Here is a 27601-nt window from a genome sequence, read left to right as displayed (position 1 = left end):
GATGTCCCTATGGATAAAGTTAAGGTTTTTACTTAAAAATCAATTCTAGAATCCCATCCAACTGACAACCAAAAAGTAATAAAGATCACTAAGTACTATACCATAGAAAAATTTAACCTAGGAAATTTGTGGATGGTAACAAATACCCATATGAGCTTCGAAAGATCTCACTGACGTGCCCTTATGACATATAACTAATTTAGTTTAACTAGTGATGTAACTTCCAAAGAAACTCTTGAAATAGTTATTTGCCAAAAATACATATATATAACTTAATGGGTTGACGTACTGCCCTAATATACTAGCTAATATTTTTGAAGGCTTACATGGATTAACTATATTAATCCTCATAGCAACCTACATTCTATAGAAGGGAAGGGAAGCTGAGGATAAGAGACTTTCAGTAATTTGCTCAAATTCATATTGGTAATAGGTAGTTGAGCTAGAATTACACACTCTATTCAATAGCCTAGTATAAGATTTTTATGTACTTGGGGTTTTATGAGTTAGGATACTTGTTTGAATGTGGTAACAAAGGCCAAAATAACAGTTACCTAAATGCGATTGAAGCTTATTCCTCTCTTAGTTCACATAAAAGTAGTTCAGAACTGGATAAAGAACTTTCCATCTTTATTAACATGTGGCATATATCTCATGGCTGAACATGGCTGCTCTAGCACTCACCACCAGATCCACATCCCGGCTAGTGGGAAGGGAAGAAGAAGAAAATGTACAATGTACTCTTTTATAGGCCAGACCTAGAAGTTGCCCATTACTTTACTCATATCCTCTGGACTAGAGCTTAACTAAATATTTATACTTAGCTCCAAGGGAGGATGAGAAATGAAATCTTTATTCTGGGCATCCATGTGATCACCTAAAATTCCAGTTGCTATTATTAAAAGAATAGGGGAGAATGCCTATTTTGGGGAAAACTAGCAGTTTTTGCCACAGAGTCATTAGCTACAGCTAGTTAATTAGAGATCCTTCAAAAATTTTGTTTTGGCTTTAGGATAGTTAATATTAGGCCATCTTTTCTGCTAGAAATTGAATAACAGGGCCAGTTGACTGGAATGGTGTGGTGTCTGAGTCAAAAAAAACCTCTTTCTTCACAAGGATGGGAGAGAGTTGATCTTTCTGTTATCATGATGGAAGATATGTCCAACTTCTTCAAAAGTATAAAATCATTGAAAATTATTGTCCTATCAATCTAGAGATCAAAAATACTCACCATGTCTCTATGGTGCTGTTAAGATGTAGACTGTGTTAAAGCATAAAGGGTCAATGTTGAACTCATGCAGAAAATCCCCAAATAATACATGTCTGTCTACAAGCGTCAAGGAATAGTCACTAAGGCTAATAATAGTCTCATTTATTCCTACTGGATTAAATGGATCATAAATAAGAAAACTAAATATGAGTATGAGTAAACTGTTATTTACCAATTAAAAGTCACATCATAAGAAATAAAGAATATTTAGCCTAACTGAATATATACGTGAAAACCATCAAGCTACCTTTGAGATTAACTTGGACACCATGTGAGAGAAAAATCTACATTAGAGCAATCCATTCCAAACTACATCAGGATACAACACATCCAAAAATTCTACAGAAATGCCTATTAAGAACCATTTTCCTTTGGAAAAAAAATCTGAGAAATCTATGGAACCACAGAGAAATTACTGCAACTATCACAAGTAAATGGATCAGTTTTTAAAGACTAATATTTTCCCACATTTTGCTTGTTTTAACTAACAAACACTAGCATACAGTGAATTTATCACTTTGACAGAAATAAGCCAGTCTTAAAAAATCCTGTTTTCATATGGCTTCCTCCTATATAGAGTTCTGATTTCTTTTAAATTTTGTATTTTCATTAACCTTTCTTTTGTTTTTTACCTTTTCAAATATTTTCCCAGGTATTCTCTTTTATTGAGAAGAGCATTACAAATATCCACACCTTACTTTTGTTAGTACTTTTTAACTTTCAAATCCCTTTCATATGCAGTTTTCATTTACTCCTTGGAACTAATGCATATTAATGCAAAGTATCATGTTTTCTTAGAAATCTCTGAAGCTCAACACATTTCTTAATTTTCTCTTGTTTAGTGAAATCCAGGGGTTCTGATTTATGATCTTTTTCATTGATGGAAGTTCTTGTACTTAGTGCCTACAAAGCACTAAGTGTAACTACTACAATTTTTCTAGTAAGTTCTTTGGATCCACAAATACAATTTCAAGGAATGTAGGCCTTGAGTTTCCTTGAAGATCATGTACACACAGCAATATTTTTCAAAAAATAAGGGAGAAATTCATTCTTTTTAAATGTTCTAAAACTTGGGAGAAATTTTTATGTTGAATCCTAAGAATCACAGGCCATGCAAATATTTTTTATATTTGTAGCGGTGGTCCTAGATTAAAACTTAGGTATTTTCACCATTGGATTTAGGTAAGTCTGGACATACCAAGAGGTTCTATGCTAGCAGTTTTGAAAAGCTTTTTGTAGCAGAAGACTCCTTTGTACAAATGAAATCTTCAGAGGAAAGGAAAATAAAACAGATAAAGCAGATGATACTCTGGTTGAAGTTGGGCAGGCATGGGGGTGGGGCCTCTTTGCCTCTGTGGGGACGTGGGTAATTCTAAGCAATTCCCTCTATCAGTGACACAGATTACCTTGCCGCTCAGCCCCATGAAATGGACTGTAAAAGTGGAAGCTATTCCCTACATGTCTAAAAGATACTGAGAGCCCAACACAAAAGTAACTTTTAATGTACATCAAAGAAAGCAGCCCTAGAGAGTGGACGTTATATTATGATGGATATTTTTGGAGCAAGGGGTCGGCACAGTAGATTGAGGGGCAGAATGAGTAGAATGGCTTGTCATATTTGGATCTGCAGGGAGAACCTCACCTTCAATGCCTATCAGCAGGACCTAAGTTTCATAGCTTTCAAGGCCTAAGCAGTAGACATCATAAGGAACTGGGAAGAAGAAAAACACTGCAGATGCCCCAGAGTGGCTGATAGGATGTTTCTTGAGGACATTTATGACATACATTAGAAACACTCTAAATACTTGAGGGGAAGAAAAAGGCAAGGAAGAAAATATAAGCCTGCCTTTACTTGCTAGAAGCCATGTAATAGTGATGGTAACAGAGTCCAATGAGTAAAACAGAATTCACATCAAGAGTTTCAACAAGGAAGATTTAATGCAGGGAATGATGACGTAGGCTTTGGGGGCCTTCAGAGCAAAAAGGGAACACTGGGGTGAACCTAGAGTTAATAAGGATAAACAACTACTACCCCAAGAGCTCTGGGAACAGAAGGGAAAAGATAGACGTTACCAGAGTAGCAGCTTAGAGGTGGGGCCTCACAGAGTGGAGGCCCAGACCTCTGATCGGGAGTCCCCCTTGGCTGGTGCTGGTTTCTCTAAGGCATGTGATGAAACTTATTTTGGAAGTGCCAAAAGGAGTGGGAATAAAGAGTCACTCTGTGGGTAGATAACTGAGGACAGACAGTGCTGAGAGAAAAAGCAAGAAAGAGGACGGAGGTCCTCTCTGCTCTTCCTGCCCCATCCCCCCATCCCCTGAACCAAATAGAACATCAGCTGGCACAACTACCATACAGAAGCATATGGAAGGATACATTTGTGCCAAAACCAAAATGGACAAACAGAGCAAGCGCAGAAAAGAACTGTGTACAACTATAATTATGGACCTATATTTTTTTCCCCAGGTTGGTGTAATAGCACCATTGGTGACATATTTTTTCCATATTTGATTCTCTGTTGTTCAAAATTAAAGCTGAAAAGCATAAAAGAGGTAAAGTGTCTCATAAAATTATTCTCAGAAAAAAGTTTGATATAAATTATGGCAAAGCCATAATTTTTGGAAGATATTTTTTAAGATTCCATTTTATATATTGAGAGAGTAATATTAAATTAGCACCATTCAGTATCTTGAAGATGTATTTTGCAGGGAATTTTAGACACATTAGAAATTATTTAATATTAGGGGCTTGACTGGTAGATAATGCCTGCTCTTAAATTTTCTTGACTAAAGTGTTATCCTCTGCTTTTTAGGACACAAAAATCTGTGATCCCAATGAGGTACATTTGTAGGTGTTCATATTTATTTAATTTTTTGGACAAAATTTTTGCCCCACAAATCACACACTGTAGGATGTTTATCTATTTAAAATATAATAAAAATAATAACTTTTTGAATATTCACCATGTGGCAGATACTGTTAAAACACTTGGAAAACTACAAGTGAGTTACTTTAATCTCAATAACTTCTGGTCAAATTTTCTTCTTGTGTATTTGAGACAGATGGATCATGCTTGCTTTAATCCAAAACACAGGACATTGGACTCTGAAGGCTGTCTGTGTAGACCTCAATCCCTAGGCTAGGCTTAACTTGCCCATTCTTTCAATAGATGTTTATTGCACCGTTACTCTATCAGTCAGTGTTCAGGCAGGGGAGGAGAGTCACTATGTGTTCTGGCAAAAGGAATTTATTATAAGAAATAGACTTTACAATTGTGGGAGGGGCTGGGGAAGTAAAAGTCTGGAAGGGAGATTTTAGAAGATCAGAGAAGTTAGCAAGTAGTCAGTCTGAGAAGCCAAGTGCATCCCATTCCTAAATTAGAACCATAAAAGGGGATTCCATGGGGAGCTTTATGGAGAGTTGTTCTTTCTGTGGAGGACAACCAGCTCTGTGGGTCCACAGCCAAGTGTTTTGGGGTATACATGAGGTCACTGTTGATCTTCAGGGCCAGTAAGCTGCAAGTAGAACAGCTGGCAGAGCAGAGGAGAACGAAGACACCTTGGAACCCACTGATCACAGCTTCATCTGTCCATCATCTCATCTGGCTGCAGAATAACTTTCAAAGTAATGTCTGCTGCATCACTTCCAATTTTCAAACCTCTTGCAGGTTCTTCTTTTGGCTAACTCTACAGGTAGGGGGACCAGATAGGTGAGGGGATTCTGGGAAACATAGTTCTCAGTTTAATGAAGATGATGTAATAATCCATCACAGCCGGTCCATGCAAGAAACTCATTAGGCAATCTTCTGTAAAATGGGAATAATAACAGGGTGTTTGTGACGGTGAAATAACATAATGCATGTAAAGATTCTAATAGTGTCTGCCACATGGTGAATATTCAAAAAGTGATTGTTATTATTATATATTAAATAGATAAAAATAGAAAGTAGGATGATTAACTCTGGTCAAGGTAAATTAAGGCCATTATATGTACATCGTTTTGGTGGCCATGAGATTTCCAAGGTCCTTTGGATCTCTGACTACTGAGAGTATAACTAACTAATGGACCCAGCTGCTAAGCTTTGCTGAATTCTCATAGGGCCACACCTTCCCACTGGCCTCCAGCCAGTCACTGAGTGTGGCAGCAATACTAAGCCAGGTCTGCTCCTGGGAGACCAGAAATTCCTCTCACAGTAGAGACTCTGGCTCAAGACCTACCAGATGACGATGATGAACTTTCTTTAGAACTGCAAGGCCCATCTAGAATCAATACTTCTCTCTTCTCTCCCTCCCATCCTTTCTTCCTTCCTTCCTTTCTTCTTCACCCAAGGTCAGACCAAGCCTCTCCCAGCTCCCTCCCCTTTTCTCTCATTGGAAGTTCCCCTGAATATATTTCTAGCATGTTTAATCTGGTATTGGTATTTGCTTCTTGGAGGACATGGAGTAACATGAGTGCAAAAGAAAAAGGTCAGTACCCTAAGAAAATAAGATCTAGCACCAGAAAGTGAAAAAAAGGAAAAATTAATAAACAGATGATTAATTTAGAAAAGCTGACCTTCATAATTTTATTACACCACCAAAAAAAAAAAAAAAAAAAAAAAAAAAAAAGCTGCCTGGGTATTAATTCTAGACTTCCTTGTTTACAGAGTTTCAAGATAAAAGTTTTTGTTTTTTTTTTTTTACACTGAGTTTATGAAGTTCATATACCATGCCCTCCCTCACAGAAGCCAGGCTGTGATGGGGAGCCCTCTAATTAGAAGGGGAAAATTCTCTTTTCCTGAGACCACACTGATGAAGACTCAGAGGAGCCACTCCCATTTCATATCTCCCTACCTTCTTGTTCACATCCACTGGGCTTTTGGCTGGAATGAAGCTATCGCTTGGAGAGTATCTTGTGAAGGGTATCAGCCTTTCCCAGGTCCCAGGAATCCAAGTAGGTAGTGAGACATTTGCTCCTGCTGTTTACAATGTAGTGTTGAATGGACAGGCATCTATTCTAGTCCAAAGCACAGCTGATATAACATTTGAATAAAACTGTAGGGGATGTTAAAAGATAAACTGAGGCATATTAAAAATTTTAAGAGTTTACGTGGGCAAAAATTGACTCAAGTCAGGGGGTGTCAAATCACAAGTGGTTAGGAGCACTCCATAAACAAGAGCCAGGGAAAGACTTATGTAAAGAAAGTGCAGAAGCAAAGAAAGGAAATTATTCGATTGGCTATAGTTTAAAACTTCGTTGGCTATTTGTGATTGGTTGTCCTTAGCTTTTTGATTTCATAAACTTGAGGCATTTACAGGCTTAGATTTGGGTTGGCTTATGTAGCCACCATGGCATTAGAGCCCCCTCAATCTATTGGCCTCCTTCTTTAATTTAACAGAGATAAGCTAATCCTCATTTCTTCAACTGCTTTAACCTGTATTCCTGCTTCAATAGAGGTTATCAGTAATATGCATATCTAAGTAAATACTTTATTGTCCTAAAGTCGATTCTTTTCCCATAATATAATGTTCCAATACTTCCACTAAATTTGATACAAGAACCAAGAAGAAATTTTGATACTTTTTCAAAGCCTCTTTTGGAGAACTTGTTCATTATTTTATTCCTCTTTACATAAATAGCTGTATGCTAAAATCATCTAGGATTCAGTATTAGAAGTGTTTTCTACCCTCTTTCATCTAAAAATGAGAACAGTAGACTTCATCCTGCCATGGCCTTGGTGGCCAGGAAGCTCAATGTTAAGTTCAATGCTTAGGAATGATCTTATCTCTTTTATAGTAATTTATTTTCTTTTTTTCATTGAATGATTTCTAATTTTTCTGGTTTTATTTGTAATGATCATATATTCATGAGTTTATTTTAAGTACCCTAAAATATTTGGATTTTGGTGGGGAGGGAAATACATAGGCTATAAAATTTTAAATACCGTATACATTCCAAATGTGCATCTATTTACAAAAACACACTCAGGAAATGGACCCTAGTCAAGCATTTTCTCTCAAATTAGATTTGAATGCTATATATCACATAATGAGCCTTTTAAAGTTCCCAGAACTCAAAATTCCATCCAGTGGTCTGACATCATGAAAATGAATCCTTCACCAGTCAAAAAGAGCTAATTCATTATGGGAAAAAAAAAAATGATGCTAAAAAGACCTACAAATGTCTTAGTCATTATAGTAGTTTTGTGAAACTATAACCAGTTTAAAAAACACTTTTTTTAAAATACATTGTATAAAACAGATACCATCAACAATGGAGAATACTCTTAGTTATTATTTGGAACTAGAGGAACCTGTTTTGTTTCAAGCATAACTGTTAGCAATTACTTTATTCTAGCAGTCAAGGTAAACAAAGCTATCAGATCTGAAAGAATTTGGTATTAACTTAATTGTGAAATATCAGATAGTCTTTACATGCTGCAACAGGTGGGGAACTGGTCTTTTACTTGTAGCATGAAGATAAACTCCAAACAAAAATACATAATAAAGGCAGATTATATAGTATTAGAAATTATTTATTTAAGTCTATCTTAAAAAGCTTGCCAGCTAGCCTCTCCTAGTAATCTAAACTACATGAACAGGATATAAGTCACAGACTTTAACATCAGCTACATGAAGGATGGGACTTGTGTCTCCCAGTGCCTAAAATAAGACCCGACACACAATAGATGCTTAGTAAACATTTGTTAAATGAATGAATATGTTTGTAAGTTATCTTGCTCAATTTAGGGTTTAGAATTGAAGTAATTAGCACTCACAAAAATGGATGGATTTTATTTATCCACAATGCATGGAACACATTTTAGAATGTGTGTGTTATTATATATGTATATTTAGATGTCAGTGATATTTCCGGTCTAGTACACAGTCAAGGTGGTTGCTGTTGTTTTCTTCTAAAATACTAAAAATGAACTCTCAGAGATCCCTTGGGTGTGAGCTTACAAAGTGCTATAAGCTCTGCTTAATCTTGATACTGAGGCTCTCCAAAGAACATACCTCTCAAAACCTCAAAAGGAAACAATATTTTACATAGCAGACACAATCAGTCACAGCACAAAAGCAGCGTTTCTCTGAAGATTTATGAGAGCTCCAAAGGCTTTGCATCTGAAAATGCAGCTGACAGGGGCTGGAAGTAATTACCTGATATTGTATACCATTTTTGTATCCAAGAAAATCATTTGAGAGTAAAGAGGGGAAAACTGTCATGTTGGCTATTAACATAGAGTAGTAGAAATCCCAGGATCCCTAAGAGAAGAAGCCCGTGTGAGAAAAACTATTTCTTTCAGTGCCTTGCATGTTGTAAGTCAGAATGCTTAAATTTTCATTCAAACTCATATCCGCAAAGTTTTCTCTGGGCCAACCAAATTCAATTATCCACCAGCCTGAAAGTTTCAAGAATTGAGCAGAAAAATGTCATTGCTAAAAATAAGTTGATATATAACCTAGAGGTTTTTGTTTTGTTTTGTTTTTTAAGTTCAAGACGGCTGCTTCACAGTTCTTATCCCCACGGAAACAGGATGTGCTTGGTCTCACTAGATGGTAAGCGAAAAAACGACCTCCCTGTTGCTGCAGCTGCATCCCTGGGGATGGTTTCACCAGGAAGTTCTCCTGACTTCTGCACTCTTGGTTCACCTGTGGTTCCACTGTTCTTTCTACAAGTTGGGGACTTTGCAACAGTTTTGACGTTGCATCTGAGGATGTCTCAAGTTATTTATATTTAACATCCACCATTCCACTTGCCTGCCTGTGCTATTTGCTGTGTCTTCCCTTTGCTTTCCTTGTCTAATCCATAGCACACACTCTTTTAAAACCAAACCCTGTTTAATACATAGCTAGTTTGCTCTTTAAATTTGTGGTTTCCTTTGATCCTTATCAAATGCAATGTTTAGTCGCTCCTACTAGATTTTTAAGATCCACAGGAACAAGAGCTGTCTTTTAAGCCACCCAGAGGATTAGGACAATGCTTAGCATACCATAAACCCATAATATTAATTGATGGGTGGGCAAATGTCTCACATCAGCGTTCCTTTCTCTGTAATATGTAGACGTACAGGTCAATTGTCCTTATATTTATTCAGCAGAGATTTGGTCATAAATACCTGGTTTCTATCCAGTAGATTATCACTGATCTTGTCTTGCTGCTTGTGCTAGTCATGGCTCACAAGTGATGTTGATTAAAGTTGTCCCCAAATGGGTCACAATATCTATTATTGGCCCAAATTTCACAGCCAAATTGTAGGGAGGGTATCACCACTACCATATTGAAATAGTTAACATTGTAGGGAAGCTGAAGCTGTATCCACATAGCAAACTTTCTCAAGAATTCACTTTCCCTATTATATTCTGCTTCTTTATTTTGTATCATACAAAAGGGCATTGCCACAGCTGCTGGAGTAAGTAATGGCTCAAAACATCAGTCTACAAGGTCATGCAAATACACTACTGTTTCTTCCTTTGGACAAGGATAAAGTTTTCAATTTCTGCAAAAATCCCCTGTATACTTAAAAATAGCCCTACCATGGATCACCTCTTCCTCTCAAAAAAGCATATTAAAGATAGTTTCTATCTTTTTTTTAATTCCTAGCATGCCCCCTGCTATCTCTCCTTGAAGCGCTCCACTTCCTGGATTCTTAAGAATAAGGTTGTTTTCCAGGTTTTAAGATTACAGCTTGTTGCTGAAATGAGAGTAAGTGAAGTACAATAAAATATTTAGGAGTCTAGTACTTAAAAAAAAAACAAAACTAGAATTTCTTAATGAGGATATTTTGAATATTGAGAAAATGCATATTTAAAATCTTCCAGCTTATCTCAACAAGCTAAACTCTGAGGGCCCCTGTACTTCCAGTTATTGGATTAGTAATTCTCAGTTCTTTAGAAATTGCTCCATTTTTACTATTTTAAGCTATCATTAACATTTTGAAGTTTTAACAGATGAAACTGTGGTTTTTAAAAGTACCCATACAGAGGACTCAGTTCTTCAATGGATGAATACATTACTTCTCTTGTACAGTGAAATAAAAGAAGTCCTCTGGTCTTGATCATTCTGGCATATTTCTCCTAGTACCCCCAGTCCCTCTTAGGACATGAATAAGGCACTGAGGGATTAACTTTTTCAAAACACAAGGAAGCCACTTCCCATACAGAGGCACTGATTTACTGTACCATTCTGTATAATCAAATGAATTCATATAGCATCTTTACTGAAACGCAATGAAATCATAAACCTCCAAGCACCTGGTTTATTTTCTAGGAGCAAACTTAGACTTTAGAAAAGTGCAAACCAATTTAAGACTAAGGAGAGATCACAACCATGTATTTGCAGCAAAAGGGAGTTTGAGAGAGGTGGTGGGGAGGACAAATTGGACTATACTATATAAATTAGAGTTTTCTTACCCCCATCTCCACCTGGACAAAACGGTATACTGCATTCACTACGTATTATGAGTTTTGCTTTTAAACCAAAACAAATATTCTGAAGCAATATCTAAATATATTAAAAAGTATAGACCTGATTCTAAGACCTGCTTTTCAAACAGCACTTTTAGTGTCTTTGTAGGTAGCAACCAAGAGTTAAAAAACGACCCTCATCTTGTGTTAGATAATACCACAGAGAGTATTTCTAACTTCAGCTTTAGCTTCTGTCTACTGGCTAGACCTATTTAAATTTCCTAACCTGTTTAATGAGCTCCAAAAATAAATGTATATTATAGAGAAAACTGAAACACACTCACTCTTTACAGAGAAATGACACAGAGAGGGCATTTATGCAGTATGTGACCTAAATAACCCAAAGCAGATTTAATTCAATATGGGAGCCTGGGATTAATTACATTGGGGCCATTATCTGGGTCTACCAGCAACTGTAACAGCATCTTTAAAAGGTGACACAATCCTGGATCGCCTGTGCCCTAACAAAGACTGAGCCCTTCTTGGGAATAGAAATGAATTCATTTTTGTTCCCAATTTTTAAAAAAAAATCAAATGAAGTTTCCTTAACATTTTAAAGCTAGTTATAAATTAAGAAATGAATCAGTAAAAAGCAAAATGATGCATTTCTGACAGTGCTCAGAAAAACAGATAAAACTGTTCCCGATGATAGCACTTCACTGTGTAGACCGAATGCATAGGCTGAGAGGTACCTGGAAAGGCATTCCATAGAAGCTTCAACTTTACCATCACAGATTCATTCTTTAAAAATTCAAGTAATCCTGGTGAGGAAACACACACCTGCCAAGACTCTAGCATAAATGGGTTTATCCAAGTGATTTTTGGCAGACGATTCAAGGCAGCAAACGAAAAACAACAACATGGAAGATATGCTTAAAGGGAGAGGTGGGTGGGAAGCAGGGCCAGAAAGGAGATGCCAATGATTATTTCATAATAAAAATGCTTGCCTAGGGCCAGCTATGGTTGCTCCTCCCACCATCTGCCACTCACTGAGATGCTAGGGTGCCCTGAACCTGCTGATGAGAGCAATGAGGAGGGGAAGTGAAGCAAAAAAGAAAGGTTGATAACAGTTTTCAGATATCAGACCTGGTTAATATCTGTAGTGGATACAAATAATCTAACACAGCAGTTGATAGCGTAAGATCAAATGTGTCAAGATAACAATGGTCTAAGAGGAGAGAAAGTTGTGGTTCTAAGGAACTCGATACTTTCCATTTGTAAGGAATTTTACTTCTGAGCAACAAAGACACATGAGGATTCAATGTGTACAATATCTTTCTCTGAGTAATGATGGACACTGGTGGGGGGAGATCCTGAGGTGGTCTCAGCTCATCCATATTTAGTTAGAAGAGTTCAGTTACTTCTGAAAAGCAGCAAATTGGGCACCACTCAGCATCCTTTCCCCACTTTATAAAAGAGTGTCCATGATGCTCAGGGTATAGTTCATGCTGAAGAATTTGTTTCTTGCAAATTTATTTTTGCAGTGTGAGGAATAAGACTTCTGATCATAATTCAACTTTCAAAGAGATGAGTCTTGGTATGATATGTCCAGGAATAAGTTCTCTAAGAGATATCAGAGTGTGGGTAGAAGGACATTCTGTGGAGGTGAGGTCTAGAATAGCACAGTCCTATTCCTTTGGTGGATTTCCTTGTGACTGTCCAGAGGAAAGGAGGGAAACTGGAGGTGAACTTAAAGGTACATGTAGTGTCAAAACATTATCAGACCCTTTTATTTTTTTTTCTTTTTTCTTTCTCTTTTTTTTAAAAAAAAATATTTTTCTTCTCTCATCTATTTCTTCTTTCTCTTTGCCAGAACTGTGCTTCAAATTTCTAATCACACCCTGGTAGAGGTCAAGCCATGAGGAAGGTATAGAAACACATTCTCAATGCTGGGATAGCATGCAGTACACAGTAGCAATGCATCTGGCACACCCTCATTTGAAAATCTGTCTCTGAAAATTTTGGCAGAGAAGACGACTGTCTAGTTTTCATTTCACACAAAAACTTACTTCACTGGTTTCATGTCATAGGCCCATGACTGCATAAAGAGTCATAGTTTTCATAAACACAACAGTGACTCAATAGAGAAGGGTTGCAAACTATAATCCAAACACTGATAGTAATTTCAGAGGCCACTAATGTTGTTAAAAAGAGAGCTTCTGCTATCCAAATAATTCAATAACACAGTTCCTGACACCCTGAACAAACCATTTTTGTTATATAGTGACTGTAGAACTTGCCAATAAGAACTTTCAATACTAAACTTTCAGGTATGACAAAACATATCAAAATCAATAATTACCATAATTTATTGATAAAGATTGGGAATTTGCTTAAACACAAAGGAATGAAACTATCTCTGCAAATATATCTGCTATAGTTTTCAAATCTGGTGACTTAGTTTCAATCAACTCCTTTACTTCTACTTCTCATTAAGACATAAAAATGGCAAAAATGAAAGTCTCAAATCTATGAGTAAACTGCTCCATCACCATTTTTGTTGGCATAATTTTTAAATGAGTTTTTCAGTTGTTTTAATTTGTATGTAAACCATTATCAAGGAGTAAGTTGCCTATGTGGACCTTATTTGGAGCCCAATATTTAAAACTTGTGCAAAAAATAAAAAAGCATTTGTAACTTTTGAGACCATTGGAAATTTGAATCCTGATCAAGTATTTGATGATAGTAAGGAATATTTTCATTACTTTTTTAGGAGAATATTATGATGATTTTTTTTTTAAAGATTTAATTTTTTATTTATTTTTGGCTGTGTTGGGTCTTTGTTGCTGCGTGTGGGCTTTTTCTAGTTGCGGCGAGCAGGGGCTACTCTTCATTGTGGTGCATGGGCTTCTCATTGAGGTGGCTTCTCTTGTTGCAGAGCACGGGCTCTAGGTGCATGGGCTTCAGTAGTTGTGGCACGCAGGCTCTAGAGCACAGGCTCAGCAGTTGTGACGCACGGGCTTAGTTGCTCCACAGCATGTAGGATCTTCCCGGACCAGGGATCGAACCCGTGTCCCCTGCATTGGCAGGCAGATTCCTAACCACTGTGCCACCAGGGAAGTCCCTATGATGATTTTTAAAGAAGAACTTGTGGGTTGTTTATTACATTTCATCATTATCTTAGTCATCAAATATTTGTTGACCTTCTGCTATACCAGGAACGCTGTGCTCTAGATGAAGTATTTGATATCGGGCCGTTACCAGGTGGTAATTATTCCACCTCTGTTTGAATATCAAGCCCAGCCCATTTGACTGCTTCTAACCTAAGTTCATTCTTGAACACTTGCTACTGAATTCCAGGCTTTTTCAATGATAAATTACTCATTACAAAGTCAATAGAATATGTGTTAGCTGTTCTAAAGTAACCCATTTGATATGACTATGTTATGTCAACTTTAACATCACTGCCAAAGACCTGTAGTAAATGTAACATTTGGCCTCAGTTATTTTTAAATATGTGAATTTAGTTTATCTCAATGTAATACATACATATATATATATAGATTTTTAAAAAGTAAAATAATATGACAACACTTTGAGGAGAAGCAACATATCCTTGCCCCTTGCCCTCCTTCCAACCCAAGTACCCAAGGATGTGCCAATGCCCTCCAGCCAAAGGCCACCAGGAGCACACCTGCAATTGAACAGGTAGGGCTTATTACTCATTTCAGTGAGGGAGAACTCACACCATGGGGAACCTCAGTTAAAGGGTGTTAAAAGGGACTTATTATAGGATTGGGCTTTGGTGGTGGGATTTTGGGAAAGTTTCCTGCCCTGGATTAAATGCTGTTTAAAAGTGGGGATGATGCTATGATTGGGTATCTCAGTAAATCTTACCTATAGGGATGGAAGACTAGAAATATGCTCAAGTTAGAGTTGGTAAGAAGGAGACCTCACTCATATTAGTTGGAATCTGGAGATGTTTAGTATTTTGTGGCTTGCATAATACTCATGTCTCATCTGGGTTTAGACCTGATAATAGAATGGTCTTTATTTTGCCTTGATCCATCATAGTCACAGAGTAACCTTGCCTGGTATTGATGTTCTGTGAAATTCTTTTGTTCAACAGGAAAACGCTAAGGTTTAGCTGTGTGTCAGGCCAGCCCACAGCAACAAGGCCTTGCTGGTAGTACTGGCCTTGCTCCTACAGGTCAGGAGTTGCTTTTCTCTTTTCCACATCTTTTCCTAGAGGCAATCATATTCAATTTTTTTTAGCAGTTTCTTCTTGGAACTTACCTCCAGATTCCTAAATATTAATTTCCTTTTATATTGAAATATTTGATTTATTTTTAAATATAGACTTCCTCCTGTAGAAAAAAGCCTTTTGCTCTCATAGCCACCCTACAATACTCATTCTCCATATCCATGCCTTCTGTACCTATCCTGCTAATGTATTTGTATCACCAGTTTTAATTAAATTAATTATAGATATTTTATGTATTATGGCTATGTAAATATTATTCATAGCAGAGCTAAGCAGTTCACTCTGGTTATATATCCTTTTTTAGAATTTACTTTTATTGATTGTCTCATTTTTTTCATTTGCTCTTTAGCAATAATTCCTCCCCCAATTTCTCTAAGAGTTGCAAAACTTCTCAAAATGGTTAAAACATCATATAGTTCTTCAGCTCCACATCTGCCACTTCAGGAAGCTTCCTGGACTGCTCAGATGATGGCTGCAGTCTGGACTACATTTTATGCATTGATTTACTTCTCTCCTTTGCTGGATTTTCTATTTCCTGACTTTTTTCTTGTGTTACTGCATTACTTTTGGAAAAGCTAGATCCCTTAGTAGTTTCTCAAGAAAAGGTACACAGGAGACAAAATTTTTTGATATTTGCATACCTGAAAATGCCCTTTCTCTCCCTGCACCCTTTAAAAAATAATATCTTACTCTTTTTTTCTCAGCTTATTGAAACATAATTGATGTATAACACTGTGTAAGTTTAAGGTGTACAATGTGTTCTTTTGATATACTTTTATACTGCGATATGATTACCACCATATCCTTAGCTAATACCTCCATGGCATCACATAATTACCATTTCTTTTTTCTGTCCCTGCACACTCGAATGATACTTTGGGGAAAATAGAATTCTGAATTAGAAAGAGGGAAATCTCAGAATACTGATGTCACAACTCTATTATTTTCTAGGCCTGAGTGTTATTTTTAACAAGTTCAATGCCCGTGCCACAGGTTCAGACTCCGTGGAACCAGAGAGTTGGCAGCACATGCAACACCTTTGGTATTTATGCCTTGTGTCTTTTTCACACCTTAATTCACTGGAAAGCATCCCTCACACCAAGTTGAGCCATGTGGCTGACAGGGTATTGGTGCTCCAGCCAGGTGTCAGGCCTGAGCCTCTGAGGTGGGAGAGCCGAGTTCAGGACATTAGACCAGTAGAGACCTCCGGGCCCCATGTAGTATCAATTGGCGAGAGTTCTCCCAGAGATATCCTTCTCAATGCTAAAACTGAGCTCAGTTCAAGGACCAGCAAGCTCCAGTGCTGGAGACCCCATGACAAACAACTTGCAAGACAGGAAAACAACCCCACCCATTAGCAGACAGGTTGCCTAAAATCATACTAAGTTCACAGACACCCCAATACACACCACTGGATGCGGTCCTGCCCACCAGAAAGACAAGATCCAGCCTCATCCACCAGAACACAGGCATCAGTCCCCTCCACCAGGAAGCCTACAAAACCCACTGAATTAACCTTATCCACTGGGGGCAGACAGCAAAAACAATGGGAACTACGAACCTGCACCTTGCACAAAGGAAACTCCAAACACAGTAAGTTAAGTTAAATGAGAAGGCAGAGAAATACACAGCAGATGAAGGAGAAAAGTAAAAAACCACCAGACAAAACAAATGAAGATTAAATAGGCAGTCTACCTGAAAAAGAATTCAGAATAATGATAGTAAAGACCCAAAATATTGGAAATAGAATGGAGAAAATACAAGAAACGTTTAACAAGGACCTAGAAGAACTAAAGAGCAAACAAACAATGATGAACAACACAATAAATGAAATTAAAAATTCTCTAGAAGGAATCCATAGCAGAATAACTGAGGCAGAAGAACGGATAAGTGACCTGGAAGATAAAATAGTGGAAATAACTACCACAGAGCAGAATAAAGAAAAAAGAATGAAAAGCATTGAGGACAGTCTCAAAGATCTCTGGGACAATATTAAATGCACCAACATTCAAATTATAGGGGTCTCAGAAGAAGAGAGAAAAAGAAAGGGACTAAGAAAATATTTGAAGAGATTATAGTTAAAAACTTCCCTAATATGGGAAAGGAAATAGTCAATCAAGTCCAGGAAGTTCAGAGAGTCACATACAGGATAAATCCAAGGAGAAACACGCCATGAAACATATTAATCAAACTAACAAAAATTAAATACAAAGAAAAAATATTAAAAGCAGCAAGGGAAAAGCAACAAATATCATACAATGGAATCCCCATAAGGTTAACAGCTGATCTTTCAGCAGAAACTCTGCAAGCCAGAAGGGAGTGACAGGACACATTTAAAGTGATGAAAGGCAAAAACCTACAACCAAGATTACTCTACCCAGCAAGGATCTCATTCAGATTTGATGAAGAAATTAAAACCTTTACAGACAAGCAAAAGCTAAGAGAATTCAGCACCACCAAACCAGCTTTACAGCAAATGCTAAAGGAACTTCTCTAGGCAGGAAACACAAGAGAAGGAAAAGACCTACAAAAACAAACCCAAAACAATTAAGAAAATGGTAATAGGAACATACATATCAATAATTACCTTAAATGTAAATTGACTAAATTCTCCAACCAAAAGACATAGATGGCTGAATGGATACAAAAACAAGACCAGTATATATGCTCTCTAGAAGAGACCCACTTCAGACCTAGGGACACATACAGATTGACAGTGAGGGGATGTTAAGAGATATTCCATGCTTATGGAAATCAAAAGAAAGCTGGAGTAGCAATTCTCATATCAGACAAAATAGACTTTAAAATAAAGACTATTACAGGAGACAAAGAAGGACACTACATAATGATCAAGGGATCAATCCAAGAAGAAAATATAACAAATGTAAATATTTATGCACCCAACATAGGAGCACTCAATACAGAAGGTAAATGCTAACAGCTATAAAAGGGGAAATCAACAGTAACACAATAATAGTAGGGGAATTTAACACCCCACTTTCACCAATGGACAGATCAACCAAAATGAAAATAAATAAAGAAACACAAGCTTTAAATGATACATTAAACAAGATAGACTTAATTGATATTTATAGGACATTCCATCCAAAAACAACAGAATACACTTTCTTCTCAAGTGCTCATGGAACATTCTTCAGGATAGATCATATCTTGGGTCACAAATCAAGCCTTGGTAAATTTAAGAAAATTGACGTCGTATCAACTATCTTTTCAGACCACAACGGTATGAGACTAGATATCAATTACAGGAAAAGATCTGTAAAAAATACAAAAAAAATGGAGGCTAAACAATACACTACTAAATAACCAAGAGATCACTGGAGAAATCAAAGAGGATATCAAAAAATACCTAGAAACAAATGACAATGAAAACACGATGAACCAAAACCTATGGGATGCAGCAAAAGCAGTTCTACAAGGGAAGTGTATAGCAACACAATCCTACCTCAAGAAACAAGAAACATCTCAAATAAACAACCTAACCTTACACCTAAAGCAATCAGAGAAAGAAGAACAAAAAAATCCCAAAGTTAGCAGAAGGAAAGAAATCATAAAGATCAGATCAGAAATAAATGAAAAAGAAATGAAGGAAATGATAGCAAAGATCAATCAAACTAAAAGCTGATTCTTTGAAAAGAAAAATAAAATTGGTAAACCATTAGTCAGGCTCAGCAAGAAAAAAATGAAAAAGACTCCAATCAACAGAATTAGAAATGAAAAAAGGAGAACAACTGACACTGCAGAAATACAAAGGATCATGAGAGATTACTACAAGCAACTCTATGCCAATAAAATGGACACCTGGAAGATGTGGACAAATTCTTAGAAAAGCACAACCTTCCGAGATTGAACCAGGAAGAAATAGGAAATATAAACAGACCAATCACAAGCACTGAAATTGAAACTATGATTAAAAATCTTCCAACAAACAAAAGCCCAGGACCAGAAGGCTTCACAGGCGAATTCTCTCAAACATTTAGAGAAGAGTTAACACCTATCCTTCTCAAACTCTTTCAAAATATAGCACAGGGAGGAACACTCCCAAACTCATTCTACGAGGCCACCATCACCCTGATACCAAGACAAGACAAAGTTGTTACAAAAAAAGAAAACTACAGCCCAATATCACTGATCAAGGTAGATGCAAAAATCTTCAACAAAATACTAGCAAACAGAATCCAACAGCACATTAAAAGGATCATACACCATGATCAAGTAGGGTTTATTCCAGGAATGCAAGGATTCTTCAATATATGCAAATCAATCAACGTGATACACCATATTAACAAATTGTAGGATAAAAACCATATGATCATCTCAAAAGATGCAGAAAAAGCTTTTGATAAAATACAACACCCATTTATGATAAAAACCCTCCAGAAAGTAAGCATAGAGGGAACTTTCCTCAACGTAATAAAAGCCATATATGACAAACCCACAGCCACCAATGTTGTCAATGGTGAAAAACTGAAACCATTTCCTCTAAGATCAGGAACAAGACAAGGTTGTTCACTCTCACCACTATCATTCAACATAGTTTTGGAAGTTTTAGCCACAGCAATCAGAGAAGAAAAAGAAATAAAAGGAAGCCAAATCGGCAAAGAAGAAATAAATCTGTCACTGCAGATGACATGATACTATACATACAGAATCCTAAAGATGCTACCAGAAAACTCCTAGAGCTAATCAATGAACTTGGTAAAGTAGTAGGATACAAAATTAATGCACAGAAATCTCTTGCATTCCTATACACTAAAGATGAAAAATCTGAAAGTGAAATCAAGGAAACACTCCCATTTACCATTGCAACAAAAAGAATAAAACACCTAGGAATAAACCTACCTAACGAGACAAAAGACCCATATGCAGAAAACTATAAGACACTGATGAAAGAAATTAAAGATGATACAAATAGATGGAGAGATATACCATGTTCTTGGATTGGAAGAATCAACATTGTGAAAATGACTCTACTACCCAAAGCAATCTACAGATTCAACGCAATCCCTATCAAATTACCAATGGCATTTTTCACAGAACTAGGACAAAAAATTTCACAATTTGTATGGAAACACAAAAGACCCTGAATAGCCAAAGCAATCTTGAGGGAGAAAAATGGAGATGGAGGAATTAGGGTCCCTGACATCAGAATATACAACAAAGCTGCAGCAATCAAGACAGTATGGTACTGGCACAAAAACAGAAGTATAGATCAGTGGAATAGGATAGAAAGCCCAGAGATAAACCAAGCACATATGGTCACCTTATCTTTGATAAAGGAGGCAATAATATACAATGGAGAAAAGACCGCCTCTTCAATAAGTGGTTCTGGGAAAACTGGACAGCTACATGTAAAAGAATGCAATTAGAACACTCCCTAACACCATACCCAAAAATAAACTCAAAATGGATTAAAAACCTAAATGTAAGGCCAGACACTATAAAAATCTTAGAGCAAAACATAGGCAGAACACTCTATGACATAAATCACAGCAAGATCCTTTTTGACCCAACTCCTAGAGAAATGGAAATAAAAACAGAAATAACCAAATGGGACCTAAAGAAACTTAAAAGGTTTTGCACAGCAAAGGAAACCCTAAACAAGATGAAAAGACAACCCTCAGAATGGGAGAATATGTTTGCAAATGGAGTAACTGACAAAGGATTAATCTCCAAAATATACAAGCAGCTCATGAAGCTCAATATCAAAAAAAACAAACAACCCAATCCAAAAATGGGCAGAAGACCTAAATAGACATTTCTCCAAAGAAGATATACAGATTGCCAACAAACACATGAAAGGATGCTCAACATCGCTAATCATTAAAGAAATGCAAATAAAACTACAATGAGGTATCACCTCACACCGGTCAGAACAGCCATCATCAAAAAATCTAGAAACAATAAATGCTGGAGAGGGTGTGGAGAAAAGGGAACCCTCTTGCACTGTTGGTGGGAATGTACATTGATACAGCCACTATGGAGAACAGTATGGAGGTTCCTTAAAAAACTAAAAATAGAGCTACCATACGTCCCATCAATCCCACTACTGGGCATATACCCTGAGAAAACCATAATTCAAAAAGAGTCATGTACCACAATGTTCATTGCAGCTCTATTTTCAATAGCCAGGACTTGGAAGCAACCTAAGTTTCCATTGACTGATGAATGGATAAAGAAGGTGTGCCACATATATACAATGGAATATTACTCAGCCATAAGAAGAAACAAAACTGCATTATTGGTAGTGAGCTGGATGGACCTAGAGTCTGTCATACAGAGTGACGTATGTCAGAAAGTGAAAAACAAATACCATATGCTAACACATATATATGGAATCTAAAAAAAAAAAAAATGGTTCTGATGAACCTAGGGGCAGGACAGGAACAAAGTCACAGACGTAGAGAATGGAGTTGAGGACAAGGGGAGGGGGAAGTGTAAGCTGAGATGAAGTGAGAGAGTAGTACTGACATATATACACTATCACATGTAAAATAGCTAGCTAGTGGGAAGCATCTGCATAGCACAGGGAGATCAGCTCGGTGCTTTGTGACCAGCTAGAGGGGTGGGATAGGGAGGGTGGGAGGCAGACACAAGAGGGAGGGGATATGGGGATATATGTATACGTATAGCTGATTCACTTTGTTATACAGCAGCAACTAACACAATAATGTAAAGCAATTATACTCCAATAAAGATGTTTTAAAAAAAAATCCAATGCCTTCTGATTTAAGTGTGAACTTTTTTCCTTCTTTGGAGGCCATTAGGATCTTTGTCCTTGATGTTTTGACTATTCATGATAATATGACCAGTTATGATTTCTTCTTCTTTTTTTAATCTATAGTTTTGATATTTTTCAGTCTGGAATACAAAGCCCTTCATCTGAGAAATATTCTTATATTATTTCTTTGATAATTTCTTTCTGTTTTCTTTTTCTAGAACTCATATTAATTGAACCACCTAGATTGAACTATTAAATTTCTTAACCTCCTTTTTTCTTCCCCCTATTGTCTCTGTTTTTTGTTTAACTCTGGGACATTTCCTCAACTGCTTCATTCTACCCATATACAAGCTTAAAAAATTCCTGTTATATTTTATTTTCTATGAGGTCTTTCTCATTTTCTGAATGCTCCCTTTTTTAGGAAAATCTTTTCTTATTGTGTGGGTGCATTATCTTCTCATATCCTAGACTTTAAGAGTGTTAATTATAGACTTATTTGATATTTTCTTCTCTTTCCTGTATTGGCTCTATTTTTTTCAAATTCTTTATTTGTGTTTGCTTTAGTCTTCAGCATTATATAAGAGGCTTATTTCAAATGCCTAACCCCGTTGACTATTATTCGATACTCAAAAACGAAGCATTAGGGACACTTTTTGGAAGCTTTACATACATAGATAGGGCTTCTGATTGGGTGCTTCATTATTGATGATCTGACAAGGGCAGGGTAATCTATTGAGGGTGGGGAGAAGGGGGATGGACCCTAAAAGTTTCACTATGAATTGTTTTTTTTCTTGGGGTATTCAGTTACTCTAGAGAACAAACTTCTAATCTTCTGCCTGAGAGGTTACACTTGCTTGCCCCTGTTCTTGGGGCTGAGCAGAAGAATAGAGTGGGACCTCACTTTTTAAAATTGTAGAATTTCACTTAACCCTTATGTGTACAGTGGCACTTCCTTCTGGTTTTCTGCTCAGCCCAGGCCTCCTGCCTCTGCTGCAGTTTTTTCATAGAGAACATCTCTAGCTTCCAATGGGTGGGAAAGAGACTGTTGCCTGGCTATTTGGGGCAGAGGAGAGGGATTTCGGTATCTACCTGCTCTCAAAACTGAATTGGAACAAAACTTGTTTACAGAGCCAACTTCATTCTCACTTCCAGAGCTACTGGTTGTCTCTAATTCCTAGGCCCTCCTGAAATTCCATGGCAAGAACCAGCCTATTTTCCACCATAGAGGGACTCTCTTTACTCAATTAGGTCATTTACAACTTGTCCATCTGCTTTTGATCTTCCAAAAGTTTGTTGACATCTTTTCTCCATCATATTATCACCCATTTTCTTTGTCCTTTGTAGTTTATATATTGTTTTATCTTCTACGGTGGTGTTTTAGGAGGAAGCAGAAATAGAATATGTATTTAATCTACATTGTTTAACCAAAAGTCTTAACTTTGATTTTGACCACCTGCTTTTTAAAAACATTTTAATTTTTAAATTTTTTATTCATCGGCTACAAACTTTTATTTATACTGTCTAGTTAAATGTAAAAACATTTTTAAATTGATATGCATATTGAGAATTTTGATATTTAATTTGTATTTTCCCAGTGCGATAAGTTATTGGGGAAAACAAAAACAAAACAACCATTTTGTGTTCTCTTTCTACTCATCATCCAGTTGTGTGAGCTTGCTCTAAACAGATAAAAGACTTTCAATAAGAGAGTTACCAAACGGAGAAAAATTAATCTGGGCTGACTGCACCAAAGTCTGGTGTCGGAAACTACACAGGAACTCAAAGAAAATAACAAGATCAGGTAACAGGACTAATAATGTTGCTAACATCTGACTTACCCACTGCTCCCCACCATAAACTCCATGGAAAGTAGCCCAGTTCCTTACACTTAAAGACTTTATCGTCCTTCCCTCCTGACTCGCATCAATAGACTGTTCAGTCTATTGCAAAGTTTTATTTCTTCAGCTGGTAAATGAGTGATTATCCTACTTACTGGAATTTTCTTTCTACTCACTTTGATGCTTTAATATGAAGAACTGCTGTCTTTTCAACCACATAATGTTTTGTGTGAATTCAAGACTGCATACTAATTCCTTTAATGTCAGTGGAAGCAGAGAATTCTCAGTAAAGAAAGTAAAAGAAAGTATTAGTAGTCATAATAACGAGTAGCCACAATGAAGATGCTAATCCAATGTTAAACCCATCACGATGAATTTTTTTGCAGTTAACTTCCGTGGGTGTCACAAATCTTGATTGCAAATGTCAGTTCTTTCCGTGGTTAGTGACATCAATTAATTGAAAACAAGATGCAGGAACATGCAGATGCTTGTTTTAATGAGTAAACGCAGCGTGGCCTGTGGTAGGTCTCACTTTGCAAATATTACATATTTTGGGGAAGCCAGACAGAGAACAAGTTTAGACTTGAGGATAGCAAATGTCAGTGAGGCTGAGGAAGAATGTTTGGGTTTTTTTTCCCCCTGACCTGAGAAAGAATTTTCCCACATCTGTAGAAGGGAATAAATGTATATTGGTCCAGTGATTCAGCATTTCATTATCAGTTTCATTCAATACTTAAAATGTACATGGTGTAAATACCCCATCGATCTCTTCTATTTCCAGATAGGGATACATTCACTATCTATTGACTGATGACATTCAAATATGCCAATATTATTCTGACTTCTAAATTTCTAACATATTCCAAAGAATTGTCCTGTGTATCTCAAACACAACAAATCCAAAATTAGTCAAATTACCTACCAATCAAGCTGAATGGTTTTTTTTCTAAATTCCTCAACTCATGTTGGTTTACCATCTGTTCAGTCACCTAAACCAAAATTTTTAGTTATACTCCATTACCAAGCACAGTTCTATACCAGCAGCCAATAAATACTTCTCAAATAAGTAAATGAATGGATTTTCAGTGCTTTCTATTCCTTTTCCTCTAACTGATGATTTAGCAAGTTCTGGTTACTCTACTTCGAATCCCCTCTCAAAGCATCCCCTTCCCCTGCCTGCACTGTTGTTGTTCTAATATGGGCCCTCAAGTCACTTAATTCTTGTGTCTCTACCATTTAAACCATCTGCATTCCTACAGCATAGACTTGGCTATATATTTACTTGGTTCAAAAATATTTAATTTCTCTCTTTTGTCTGCAAAACAAAATTCCAGCTGCTCCTCCTGACTCTCCATAATTATTTCTCTTGCCACTTCCCAGACTTATAAACCCTCTTCTAGAGCCATCCTTTTCCCTTTTTGATCACACGGTGCCATTTCCTGCCTCCCTGCCTTTGATGATATTATTTCCTATGCTGGAATGTTCCTTCCCTCTGTTGTCAAGCCTGCTCAAATCCTGCTCATCATTTAGCTCCTAATTTAAACATCTCCCAGGCCTCCAATCCGAATGAAATATTTACTCCTCAAAGCTTTGGTGGTACTCTTAATTCATACTTCTGCTCTAGCTCTCAACACAGTCTGAGCTGATTTTAGTCATCTTTTGAGGTGCCTGCCTCTCTCCGAAGTCTCTCTGAAGTTCCCAGCATGTAGAGAGTGCCTGGGCCACAGCACATGCTATAGAAAGTTTTCAGAATCGGCATCAAATTAAAGCCACGTAGGCATTATAATGTGAATTACACATATATTTCAGGCGTTAAAAGGAACAGAGGTCACTGAAAAATAAGATTTCCACTAGAGAATGAGGCCGCACCCCGGACCTCACCCTCACCACCCCTCTTCGTACCGCCCCTGCTTTCCTTTTCCTTCAGCCTCTGCAGACCGCAAGCAGCTGGGGCAGTATTTACGCCTGTGGTGGCATTCGTTTTCTATTCCTTATTCACTGGGTTTGTGTTTCCCCGTCTCCTCTTTCAGGTGTCTTGAGTGTGGCTCTAAGAAGCCCAGTGCTTAAGATGAGATAAGGTGATGGCTGTGGGCAGGAGGGATTCAGGCTGTGCTTTGGGAGCTTTCATTTCATTCCAGGGCCCCCGAGAGAACACGAGCCCGTCCGGAATGCACGGCCCTCTCCCTCCGGTGCTGTGTTCTCCCTTATGAGAGGAGGGGATTGCAGAGGAAGAAGCAGGCTGCTCTGGGTTTCTCCGCGGACCCCGGGGCTCCGCCCGGTATCAGGTCCTGTGACGCCATGGTGTCGTATACAATGTGCCGACGAAGGGGCCAGCAGCGGTGAGAACGTGCTGTGACTGAATTTTAATTATACATGGTGAAGATTCCTTGCTAGTTCAGAGAAAGCCACTCTTCAGGTTTGCTTTCTTTTCGTGGAGGAGCATTTTATCTAATTAGAGAGAAATGATCAGAGAGGAAAGAGGCCAAGTACCTATCTCGATCTCACTGCAGACCTGCCATAGAAGAAGGTACTGATTAACCTAACCGAGCAGAGTGGTAATAGACTGCTCCAGCAGAGTAATATTTTTAAAATTCTTTATTCTAAAAATGTTCTATGCTAACTAGAGAGAATTGTAAAGACGCCCACATGTAACCATATCCAGCTTCAACAATTATTAACTTACAGCCAATCTTATTTCATCTATACACTGCTCCCACACGCCCAGCTTATTTTGAAGCAATTCAGACAACATATTAGTTCATTCATAAGTATTTTTGAGTTTCATATAGAGTTATTATTAGCAGTATTATTAAAAGAGTTTACCTTTGATTAATATACTCCTCATCCTACCACAGAATCCATATTTTGTTGCCTCAAAACTTGAAAAGTATATGAGGCTTCCATAGTATATCAAAAGTGTAAAACTTACATGGAAAGTGGGATTGTGTGAGCTAACTCCACCCCTGTGGTTAATCTATTCTGTACACAGTGGCACCCATGGTGCAGGAACGCCCCTCCTTTGGTCACCTAGTAACTTTTCACTGGTCAACAAGAAGCTGAATAAACTATTATGTTGCAGGAAAGCGCTTGGCTAGCTGACTTGGATCATCTCCTAGATTTTAGAAGAAAAAAACCACAGCCAAGCTTGAATTTGCTAAACCTTTAGGCTTTGCTGTTAGGAAACATTCCACCTGTGGAGCATAAAATGGATACAGAAGACATAGGTTCAGGTAAACTAGGCCAAATATTGAAGCAGATTTGGAGACAAAACCTGATGCTAAAGCAGGCGCTCCTGGGTGAAGACCATTGTGAAGGGGCTGGCGGGGCCACTTGGATAGCCACAGTGGTCTTTCTGGGTCAAGAACTCAGTGGGGCCCTTCACCAACTCTTGGAACACACTGCAGGGACTCTGCGCTCCACCTGCCAGCAGCTGTATGTACTGCTTGACAAAGAGAATCATTGTACCTGGAGACAAGGCAAGTATTTCCTTTATTCTTTCTCTAAAAAATACCGATTGCGTAGCCACTGTGAGAGCGCTAAGGAGCATACAAAAACCGGGATAGAGTCTCTGTCCACAAGGGACCAACAATTTAACATGGGAAATCAGTTAAGGCAATTGCACAATAATGCAAGGGACTTTGAGGCTAATTCCATTAGAGACATAAAAATGAAATGTCTTAAGTCTTCAGAAATAGGTGAGATTCCATTTTTAGAGTGGGGAATTTCACTAGCACAAATGCAGTATCTAACCTGAAGCTTAAGGAATGAATTGGATTTATGCAGCCAGAAACTGGGGGCCTTAAAAGAGCATTCCAGCAGAGATGTTATTAGTAGGACCCAACACTTAGAAGTAGGAAAATATAGGCTTAGTGTGAGGCAGGACAAGCAGTTTTTTCATATTGGAGTATGATACTCTATTTTTAGGCTTATTTGAACTTGAACGTGTTAATTGAAAAAACACTGGGAAGAATGGGGCGGGATTGGATATGAAATTAGACTCCCCCCCACACACGAAGTGGGGTGCAGGTTCTTGGGAATAGGGCCAGTTATGGATGCGAAATACAGCATGGAAGGAAGAACATGGTATCTGATGTCTATGATCT

The 27601-nt window shown here is 37.5% G+C and overlaps 1 protein-coding gene and 1 long non-coding RNA gene across 5 annotated transcripts in view; both read left to right on the top strand.

Moving 5' to 3' along the window:
* The first annotated feature begins 40 nt into the window (after positions 1–40).
* On the top strand, positions 41–12475 carry LOC309628130. Its single transcript, XR_014244191.1, has 2 exons — positions 41–5734; positions 8742–12475. It is a non-coding gene; the product is annotated as an uncharacterized lncRNA (long non-coding RNA).
* A 9032-nt stretch (positions 12476–21507) lies between these two features.
* Positions 21508–27601, top strand: part of DTHD1 (death domain containing 1) — a 94545-nt gene continuing 88451 nt past the window's right edge. For 3 of the 4 annotated variants that reach the window (XM_082390497.1, XM_082390495.1, XM_082390498.1), the window contains exon 1: positions 21508–26974. In XM_082390497.1, coding sequence (XP_082246623.1) covers positions 26704–26974 — 271 coding nt within the window. In that variant the 5' untranslated portion in view covers positions 21508–26703. The remainder of the gene's footprint in view (positions 26975–27601) is intronic. The other variant, XM_082390496.1, reaches the window with a different exon arrangement.

This window comes from Balaenoptera borealis (assembly GCF_965194805.1).
Source record: "Balaenoptera borealis genome assembly, chromosome: 4".
NCBI lineage: Eukaryota > Metazoa > Chordata > Mammalia > Artiodactyla > Balaenopteridae > Balaenoptera > Balaenoptera borealis.
The sequence above is the reverse complement of the archived record's forward strand: the minus strand, read 5'-3'. Positions and strand labels throughout refer to the sequence as shown.